This window comes from Globicephala melas, chromosome 10, assembly GCF_963455315.2.
Source record: "Globicephala melas chromosome 10, mGloMel1.2, whole genome shotgun sequence".
NCBI lineage: Eukaryota > Metazoa > Chordata > Mammalia > Artiodactyla > Delphinidae > Globicephala > Globicephala melas.
In genome coordinates, this window is record NC_083323.1 from 92,561,163 (window position 1) to 92,572,502 (window position 11,340).

Consider the following 11,340-nt stretch of genomic DNA (forward strand, 5'->3'; position numbering starts at 1 on the left):
CAGCGAGCAGGGGCTACTCTTTGTTGTGGTGCGCGGGCTTCTCATTGCGGTGGCTTCTCTTGTTGCGGACAACAGGTTCTAAGCATGCGGGCTTCAGTAGTTGTGGCACATAGGCTCAGTAGCTGTGGCTCACGGGCTCTAGAGGGCAGGTTCAGTAGTTGTGGCACATGGACTTAGTTGCTCCGTGGCATGTGGGATCTTCCCGGACCAGAGTTCCAACCCACGCCCCCTGCATTGGCTGGCGGACTCCCGACCACTGCGCCACCAGGAAGTCCCTCTTTAAAGTCTTTATTGAATTTGTTACAAAATTGTTTCTGTTTTATGTTTCGGTTTTTTGACCTCCAGGCATGTGGGATCTTAGCTCCCTGACCAGGGATTGAATCCACACCCCCTGCATTGGAAGGCAATGTCTTAACCACTAGACTGTCAGGTAATTCCCTCCACTAAACCTTTAGAACAACTGTTCTCTGCACAGTTGGCCTGCTCCTCACAGGCCAATATGTGTGACTTCGCAGTTGTTGCTATGGAAACCACGTAGAAAGTCAAATGCTGAAAGTCATCTGGAGACGTCTTACCAAAAACTTACTTTTGAGAACCTCCCTGTAAATCTATCGCCCTTTCAGTACATGTTTCAGTAAACAGTGGTCACCTGAAAACTGCTATTCTGAGCCTGCATCCGAGATGGGTGGGATCCAGCCGGCACAAGGAGGTGAAGGACTTGTCTTGAGGCTGGTTTACACAACAGGCACCCTGGTTTGACTGAGACCATATCTTTGCAGGGGTGGCCAGAGGCAGGCATTACGGGGGGCTTAAGCCCACCTCTTCCTGAGCCACCCCTGGCCCTTGCAGCCAGCGACTGGATGAGTTTATGCCTTTATTTTAGGCTATAGCCAAATAAAAACCAAGAAAAAGTGGCTGGTTTTGGAAATTACCTGGTAAGCTATCACTAATGGAAACTCTATGGTTAAATCCTTTGTTAAGAAGACATATAAAAAAGAAAATACAACCCGGATATTTAAAAGGGGAAAAGGAAGAATTTCTCATGGTCTCTGGTCACTGGGATCTTCGTGATGTCACTTCATTTTGTCCAATAAATACTGAGTTTGATTTTTTAAGGTATTAAATTAAAAGAAAATTAAGCAATTATTAGAAATTTCATGCAAAATAGTACCTCCAGGGTATGCCACAGAGTCAGTGCAGCTGATTCCCATAATTTTTATATTTCCTCTATGAACCAAATGGTTTTATTAATTAGGGCCCATCATTCCCTAACCATCTCAGATAATTTTATTTATAATAGTTTGCAAAGAGAACCATAGGTTGTTGTAATATTAACTCTAATACTTTTTTAAGTTTTTTTTTTTTGGCTAAAAAAAAATACACCTGCCAGAATGTTTTAAATGTGCTGCCAGCATATGGTGGAGTATTATTCAGCCTTCAAAAGTAAGGCAATTCTGACACATGCTACATACAACACCGGTGAGTCTTGAGGTCATTATGTTACGTGAAATGCGCCAGTCACCAAAACACAAATACTGTATGATTCTACTTATATGTAGTCACATTCACAGAAGCAGGAAGTAGAATGGTGGTTTCCAGCACCTGGAGGGAGAGCTCCATGGTGGGGTTGTTGTTTAGTGGGTATAGAATTTCAGCTTTGCAAGACGAAAACGTTCTGGAGCTTGGTTGTACAACAATGTGAGTATTCTTAACCAGACCGTGCACTTAAAAATGGTTAAGATGCTGAATTTTATTATGTGTATTTTACCACAGTTTTTTAAATTTCAAGTTAAAAAAAAGAATACACTTGACAAAGAGGAAAACCTATACAGCAGCCCCAAATCTCAGGGTTCTTAGAGACTTTGAAGGTCACATAATCCACCTCCACCCGTATTCCAAATATGCACCTCCTTACCAACGCCCACCGGGCAGTCACTCAGCATACACCTCAGCGGAAGGCTTATCAGGGAACTCACTACCCTCCCGTCTAGAAAGCAGCACCTTACTCTGATTCAGGAATCTACTTCTGGGCGTTTGCCAACTACCTGTCTTAGTTTTAATTTCTGGGACCCCCTCTTCCCCATGCACAATACTTGAAGATACCAATCATAAGAAACGTAAGATACGGTATTTACAAGCTCAAGTCCTTACAATAGCAACCTTAAGTCAAATCTTCGCTCCATCTCTCATTAACTGTGTGACCTCAATTAAATTTCTTCACTTTAGTAACCTCAGTTTCCTTATTTGTGAAATGGGATAATTATCGTTCCTACCTCATATGACTGTTATGAGGATTAAATAAGATAACATAGGCATGGTTCTCAGTCCTGCCTTAGGGTCACACTCAGTAACTTTCAGCTTCTGTTATTATGGTTGGCATTCTATCTCCCCACTGCCTGACCCAATCTCCTCAGCCCCGGTTAAATACCTCTACCTCTTCAACCCATTACTTGAAGACGCATTGTTTCAGATGCTCCACAACACCCTGGTCACTCTCCTCTGGACACAAAGTGACATGTCTGTGCTCTTTAAAGGATGGTTCCCAGACGTGAATACAGTCCCCAGGGTGCAGTGTGACCAGGGCAGAGAAGAGCAGAACGGTGTCCTCCCTAGTCAGAGAGGACACTACAGTTCAATTCCTGTAACCTAGGAGCAGGCCAGCTTCCTTGGTAGCCCCATCACACAACTGATTCAACTAAAACTCCCACGCACTTTCTACACACACTCGAGCTGTCCTGTAATTGCACAATTTTTAGTGAAAAATGTAGCATCGACCCTTACTGAATTCAGTCTTGCTAGTCACTTTCCACCCTGCAACAAACACAGCCTAAAACAGCACCTTTGCCAAAGTGAAATCATGAATGAAATACTGGCGAACAAAACGGTTTAAAGGAAATGCGCTTTTATTATATGATATACTATCACAGGCAGGAAGAAAGCTCGACTGCACACGCTGCAGAAATCTGTAAATTCTTTAATAAATCTATAAAATTAAATTGCAAGCATTCTTTTTGTTTTCTTTTTTTAAACATCTTTATTGGAGTATAATTGCTTTACAATGGTGTGTTAGCTTCTGCTGTATAACAAAGTGAATCAGCTATACATATACATATATCTGATATCTCTTCCCTCTTGGGTCTCCCTCCCCCCCACCCTCCCTATCCCACCCCTCTAGGTGGTCACAAAGCACCGAGCTGATCTCCCTGTGCTATGCGGCTGCTTCCCACTAGGTATCTATTTTACGCTTGGTACTGTATATATGTCCATGCCTCTCTCTCACTTTGTCATTCTTTGAAAAAAAGCCGCTGTTGAACTGATCCCTCTAACAAAATTATGTGCTTCTAGTTAATGATGGCAAAGGAAGGCCTTTCTGTCTGTCTCTTCCTAAAACCAGGGGGCGGGGGGATAAAAAGAAATAAAATTGCGGGGGAGGGAAGGGAAACAGCCACATTCCCAAACTAGAATTTATGGAAAACCGTTGCCAAAGGCAGTGAAACTTGTATCCAACTGAGGAAGTACAGTAAGAACAGGGACATACATTTCAAGTCTCCAGCAATGAGCAGAGTTCACAGAATTAATAATGGTGATGACGTGGATGTCAACTGGAAATGTACTGAGAGCTACTATGCCAGGCACTGGTCCAAGCATTTACAGGGATTAACTCATTTAATCCCCACAACAACTCTAAGAGGTAGGTATTATTATTATTCCCATTTTCATCAAAAAGATGAAAATATATAGAGAGGTAAGTTGCCTAAGATCACAGAATTAACAAGAAAAGCCGGGATTCAACCTCAGGCAATTTGATGAGAGTCCACAGTCCTAACCAATCAGTTATGCTGCCTCCCTTGTTCCATGGATATAAAGCCAAACCAAATAATCTCTTGCTCAGAAAGACAAAGTCTGGGGTCCCAGAAGCACCAATGAGCCCCATTCAACACCACGGGGTCAAAGGCGAGGTTAAGACTGAAGGAGAAAAAGCACAAGCTTCTCTCCTTTTAAGAAGCAGGCTGGCAGCACGGCAGGTTAGAACAAGCGCTGATGGAGTACCGTCAGTTCTCGAGAGGAGGATGTTTTGGACAGTGTGGGTCCAACAGGGAGACCGAAAGCAGACGGTAATTCAAAGAGGGCAGTTTCATATAAAGAATTATTAGACAGTGATAGGAGAGCAAACACAAATATGGGGAGAGAAATCCAAAAGGTATCCTAGGATGGGGAGACTGTGTCCCAGGAAGGACAAACTTGGTATTTAAAGGGTCCGGATCCACTTTCACAGATCAGGCAACAAAACTGAATGCGCAGCTCAGGGGCAAGAAATTGATAACTGGCACAAGAAGCGAAGAGAAGTAAACACTAGTCAGCACTCTAAGGCCCTGTGGCAAACGCCAGCCAGGAGAGAAACATCCGCAAAGGAAGAGCACTGATGGGAAAGGGATCTGAGTTGACAGCCTAAATTAGGTTCCAGCCTCCAGCTGCCCCAGCTCACTCAGCTCCTGCCCACGGGTCAGCCAACAGCTGGCTTTAAAGCAGCCAGCCATCTAGGCATGAAGAGGAATCAGAGAGGAGCCATCATTAGTACCTGGTCCACAAGCTACTGCAAAGCTCTACAAATACCTAAGAAAGAAGTTACAACAAAACCTAGCGGACGAAGCCGGCTACAGAACGAATGCTGGACAAATTCTACCACGAAACGGAAGAGATAATGAACCTACACTTCCCCCTGGGATCCAAGAAATTCAAGAAGTAGTCTTCTCTGAAATAAGGGCTCATAAGAAAAATATAGTATTTCTAAGAAGAAATGACAATGCAATAGAGAAGATGAAAAGTAAACAAGGAGAGCTCAGGAAAACGATGGAAGAAAATAAAGCAATTTTAGGGACTTCCCTAGTGGTCCAGTGGGTAAGACTCCGTGCTCCCAATGCAGGGGGCCCGGGTTCAATCCCTGGTCGGGGAACTCTATCCCACGTGCATGCCGCAGCGAAGTCCCGTGTGCCTCAACTAAGACCTGGCAGAGCCTTAATTAATTAACTAATTTAAAAAAAACAGTTTTAGAAAGGATATCCTTACTGGGATCAGCAAAAAGAACCGACATGGCTAAAAACAGCGTCAGAGACTTAAAGGATAGACTGTGAAAATCAAGCAGGATGAAATGGAAATAACAACAGTAGCTGGCAGTTTTGAGCACTTACTATGCTCTCTTCCAAACCCTTTTACTGTCTTAGCTCAGAAAATCTTCACAGCAACTCTTAAAGGCAGACACAGTATTATCTCCATTTTAAAGATGAGGAAACTGAGGTTTGGAAGTTTAAGTACCTGGCCCATAGTTAAACAGCAAGTAAGTGATAGTACAAGGATTCAAACCCAGGCAGTCTGGCCTGAAGCCTGGACTAACTATCTCTGTGCTTCCCATGGGAAAGATCAAAGCTTTGAAAAGGACTAGAGAGAAAGGGATAGATATAAAGAACAAAAGTGATCCGATATATGCATAACTGAAGGAGAGAACAGAAAAGAAAATGGAACCAAAAATGACATTTAAGGGCTTCCCTGGTGGCGCAGTGGTTGAGAGTCCGCCTGCCGATGCAGGGGACACGGGTTCGAGCCCCGGTCCGGGAGGATTCCACATGCCACGGGTCGGCTGGGCCCGTGAGCCATGGCCGCTGAGCCTGCGCGTCCGGAGCCTGTGCTCCGCAACGGGAGAGGCCACAGCAGTGAGAGGCCCGTGTACTGCAGAATAAATAAATAAATAAATAAAAGAATAATCAATATTGAAACATATCCTAGTAAAGGCACCGAACTTCAAGGACAAAGAAGGAATTCCATAAGCAGGCAGACCAAGGGGAAAAGAATCAAGTCACTAATGATGGGACAAAAATCAGGCTGCCTTCTCCACAGTAACGTACGTTTCTAAACGGCAGTGCGGCAAAATAGAAGAATCCTCAGAGAAAGAAGAGGGGCCGCGAAGTCCAAGAACTGACCCCACACGACACCTCTGAAGCGCAGAGGCACGCATGCAAGACCGCGGAGGCTCTTTAAGGGATCGCAGCAGACTGCCACGTGTTCGTGCCCAAATTACAGAGGAAGATACATACTGACTTTAACACTGTTAATATATATGTTTCCAGAAAGTGCAAAGACAAGCCCCAGCTTAATTATTACAGACTGCAAGTTTTCATTAGAGAAGTCCTAAGTAAATATTTTTTTTTCTGTCTATTCACAGAAAAAGAGGTAGACAGTACGCTGACTTGCCTAAAATTATACTCAGGCTGAGGGGTAGACACCAAATCCTCGCTTCAACTTTCCCACCCTCTGGTCTGCTGATTTCAGCTACCACTCACATTTTTAGTCAATGAAAGGTTTCCAAAGAATAAAGAGGGGACACTGATTTCAGAGTAAATCAACATAAATGAGCTTTCCATGGCTGTCACTTTTCCTTACAGGAAGACTGGGGTTACTAGGTAAACAGCATTCCCAAAATGGGATAGAGGAAAACATCGGTAGGAAAGACACGCAACTGTACCACCCCCAAGTGTTTTCAGGAAGACATACTATAATACATACTATTCTATGACATGCACTACACTTCACACAGACTATCCTACACACTCTACTGCAACTAAAGGTAAATCATTCGCATCGTGAATTAGTTCATCCAGGGCCACATAATCTCTCCAAGTTACATATAATGAAACAGACCATTACAATAACATTATGCTCTTATATTCCCTTCAGTGTTTGACCTTTAAACTTTTTTTTTTTTTTTTTTTTTTTTTTTGCGGTACACGGGCCTCTCACTGCTGTGGCCTCTCCCGTTGCAGAGCACAGGCTCCGGACGCGCAGGCTCAGCGGCCATGGCTCACGGGCCCAGCTGCTCCATGGCATGTGGGATCTTCCCGGACCGGGACATGAACCCGTGTCCCCTGCATCGGCAGGTGGACTCTCAACCACTAAGCCACCAGGGAAGCCCTGACCTTTAAACTTTTAAATGGACTAAAAATATATATTCTTAAGAGATAAGTTGCCCCACCCCCTGCTTTATGACTGTCACACTGCCCTTCTGTTATTAATTAACCTCATTCTATGCCTGTGGACCAAACATCTTTCCATCTTGAGCTTGGTGACAGGGTACGAGACTGAAATACATCCCCAGCAACTGTTCTTTCTTCACCAGGTTGATGGACATCTGTCATATGCACATTACATCAGGTCTTCCTCAAGGTAACACATTTGTAAAGATCATGGTGCTAATGATGAAGATAAGAATGGTTAATTAACACTTACTGAATACTTAACACATGTCCAAGGTCAACAGACTTCTTAAGGACATCCATCTCTTTTACGACGCCAGATAACCCTACCGCGTGGCATACAGTGAATGTTCCACAATAACATTATTATTACGTATGAAGAAACTAAAGCTTAAAGAGAATAAGTAACTAATCTGATGAAGAGTGGATTTAACCCAAGTCTGTCGCATGCTCTTCACCACCATTCTACTCTGCTTCCCTACACGTAAAAATAGCGAGGATGTCATTGTGGTGATCATTTTGCAACATCTACAAATATCAAATCATGAGGTTGTATACCTGAAACTAGTATAATGTTATAGGTCAAGGATACTCAATTTTAAAAAAAAATAGCGAGAATGTTAACTAAGGTAACATGATACAGTAGCCCAAACAGGACAGTAGCTTCACAGATCCAATTACAGGGTATCCAAAAAGAGCTCTAAGAAAGCAACTTCTACCTAAAAATTGTATTTGGGGTGGAGGGGAGAAAAGGGCAGGAGGGAGAAAAGCAAAAGCACAAGCAAAAAACAAAAAACCCACGTCACATAAAAGAACATATGGCCTTTGTACCTGGGCCTAAAAGTATCAAACGCTCCTGAGCACTGAGGGCCCTGCTGCCACCCAAACACAGGCCCAACGACCAGACTGTGCTTCCCTTCCCTGTCGGCTGACCAAGTTACTGCAACTGAATACTCCAGGAGTAATAATACCAAAGCCTCCACATGCAAAAGAGCTCAAGAGTTTCGAAAGCAGGATTCCCAGCCTTTGAGAATGACAATTACCTATGCAGGAGGGGAAGCAGGGGGGCAAGGAATGTAAAAGAAAACAAGAAATAAAGCTAAATATGTCTGACACCCCATTACCCCTTGGGAGGATATCATCCTACACTAAGGATACATAAGGCTACTCTCTTCAAAGTCAATGCTGCAGGCAGAGGGACGTGTCCCCCACTTCATTCCAATGTTACATACACATTCCAAGAGAGATATTATCAGTGTTCCTTCCGATGTTCTAATGGGCACATGCGGGGAAAAAAAAAAAAAGGTGTCTGAGGTCATGAAATCTGGGAACAGAAATGAAAATTCATAGCCAGCCCAGTGTCATCCGTGGCACAATGTAGCAGACTGGAAACTCCTTGAGAAACAGGACCCGGTAATCCCCCTGAAGCCTTATGCTGGATGTCCGCCAGACACCCAACTAGCACTTTCTACCCAAGCGGGCAAAACAACTGTTTTTCCCACTAACACCTTAAGTTACCAACAAACAAATGTTTATAGCTTAATATTTAAAACTTATTTAGGTTAAACCATAAATTTTTCTAAAGCCTTAACGTCTAAAATTTATTTGGGCAGAATAAATATACTTTTATTAAAATAGCACGTTTCTAGTAGCACAGTCCCATGCTGGAGGTTTAAGAGGAAAAACAAAAACAAAAAACTTGGAGCTGCTGCCCAAAGTACTGAATTAGCTCTAGAAGTTGACATCACCACGAGTGCCTCCTGAAAGAATATTCCATCCATTATCTGCAACTTGCAGGTGCCAAATAATTTCCCTCATAAATGCTTAGGCTCCAGAGCCAGAGGCCGAACAAGTGGAACCATAAGCCCAGGATCTAGAGTCAGAAGACCCCCCCCATATTCAAGTCCAAGCTTTTCCAATACTGCTTGTGCGACCCTGGACAGGTCAATTTGCCAAATAACGCATTTTTTAGGAGGGGAAATGCCTGTCCCACCTACCTCAAGGCAGCATCAATGTTGTCATTAAGTGGAGAGGCTGCTCCAAGGGGTCACTCGCCATCCTGCCGCTCCCGGACCCCGCCCAGGTCCAGCCCAAGACGGAAGGAGTTGGAGACCCTGCGGTACCTCCTTCGCGTAGCTCGGGAAAGGATGCTAACCTCACCGCCCTCCCCTGGGGACAGTGGCGACGCGCGCCCTGACATTCGCCGCCGCCGCAGCGCCAAGCCACCATCCACACGCGCCTCCCGCGTCCCTCCCTCCGTGTTTCCCAGGCTCGCCCAGCGCCGACGACCCCCAACCCGCCGAACGCCTCATTTGCCCCCTGGTGGCGCGTGGACCCCAGCCCGCGGGGGCTGCACCGCCTCGCCCCCCCGCGCCGGCAGCTGCGCCCGGGTTGGGGCCAGACCCCGATCGGCTTCGCCCCCGCAGTCTCGCCTCCCCATCTCCCCAGGCCCGGCGGGGGCGGGGTGGTCGCGGGGCTGCGGTTTCTTACCCGGGAGCTTGAGCGCCCTGGACAGCACGGTCGCCATGGCGGAGGCCCCGCTGCGCGTGCGCGCTCTCACGTCCTGCCGGGAAGTGTAGTTCGCAGTCGGGGTGCGCGGGGTCAGGACCTGGAAAGGTGGGAGCCGGACCGCGAGGCAGGGCCGGGAGGAGGGGCCGGGCTGCGGCGTCCGCGCCCACGTGGCACTCCTCCCGCTCTACTCCGCCCCCTCGGGGACAGACCCCTTATTGGGCAGGTCACTTCACCGCTCGGAGCCTCACTCTCCTCCTCAGTGAAATGGGGAAATAATACACCGCATAGGTTTGCAGTGAGCATGGAATGAGATAATAGTAAAGTAGGGCCGGGTTGTGAAATGCGCGTGGGCTTTGGAGTCGGACGGGATTTGAATCCTGCCCGCATCCATCACTCGCTGGGCCATCTTGGGCAAGGCACTCAGTCTGGCTAAGCTTCCGCTTTATTTTTTAAATGGAGACAGTACCGCCTACTTCATGAGCGCATTGTGAGGATATTATATAATCTGTTTAAAACACGCAGCACACAGTAGGCACCTAGTAAATGCGTTTCTCTATGTTTCTTAGGTAAAAGTCGAGGTTTCCTGGAGCTCTAAGCCTCATCTCTGGTTACCAGTTCTTTCCAGGTAATCCACACAGCACCCTACCCCGCAGCTTCTAGCTTGAAGGGTCTAAGGAAGCAAGAACAGACCTGCTTCTTCCCCACAGGCACCAGGAGATCGGCATTTTACTCCAGGAATGCTGAAGATACTATTCATCTTAGAACTGAAACGGACCTTAGAGGCTCCTTGTTTTACTAAAGAGAAAACTGAGATCTGTAAAGGTGATGTGACTTCTCAGTGTCAAACAAAAGTTCTAAGATACCTGTCACTTGGACCGCTTCATTCCCGTGAGAAACTGTCCTAGGACAGTGCCACGGTTACAGTCCCAGAGATTCTAACAGCGACCCTCACCACCCTTCCCCCCATGCAAAAATGTCACTCACTCCGACTGAGCCGCAGATTTCTGGAGCCAGGCCACATGAGTTCAAATGGACTCCACCATTTCCTAGCTGCCAGATCTAGGGCTAGTTGCTTAATCTCTCTCTGCCTCGATTTCCTCATCTGCAAATTGGGGATGAAATAGTTGCTATTCCACAGGGTAGTCTCGAGAATTAAATGGACACATGCAAAGCACTTAGAACAGTGTGTGGCACCTCGTGTTTTATAAGTGTTAGCACTTCTTTTTATTAACAATTTATTATTTTTGACAATTTAATAACTTAATAATAAATTTAATAACACTTTAATGGGTTAGTAATTTATTTGTTTATTCTTTCTGCATACTACAATACCTGAGACTTCTACTGTTTGGTACTTCTCTGGAGGTATGATTAAAAACACATTTTACATCTATGAGGTCATCTAAGAGAAGCACCATTACAGGTCACAATAAACCAGTAGAGGCTTGCCTGAAATCAGATTAGCTAACTGGAACACATTCTTGAGATATGAAGCCTGAGAAAAATAACCTTTAAGGTGAGTAGGATCCGTTTTTGCTGTAGGATAGAAACTTGGGCTTCTAGGAGAGGGTGCAGGTGGACTGAAACAGCCAGGTTACGCAGGAGAGAAGGAAAAGAGAAAAATCTGTCCACTTTTCTTAGGGAAAGTCCCTTCTTATGTGACGAAAGTAAAATAAAATTGTACAAAGTCTGATTAAAACTTTGCTGCAAACTGTATCATCACCCAAAGCACCCGTGTGGGTACACACACTTACATGTGTGCACATAAACGTGTAAGGGTATATGCATCCCCTAGATGTGATAT

The 11,340-nt window shown here is 45.3% G+C and overlaps 1 protein-coding gene across 1 annotated transcript in view; it reads right to left on the minus strand.

Moving 5' to 3' along the window:
- The window catches only part of FAM234B (family with sequence similarity 234 member B), a 36,241-nt gene extending 26,342 nt beyond the window's left edge, over positions 1-9,899 (minus strand). Inside the window, exon 1 of the mRNA XM_030841286.2 lies at positions 9,516-9,899. Within this exon, the coding sequence (XP_030697146.1) occupies positions 9,516-9,552 (37 nt within the window). The 5' untranslated portion in view covers positions 9,553-9,899. The remainder of the gene's footprint in view (positions 1-9,515) is intronic.
- Positions 9,900-11,340: the final 1,441 nt, after the last annotated feature.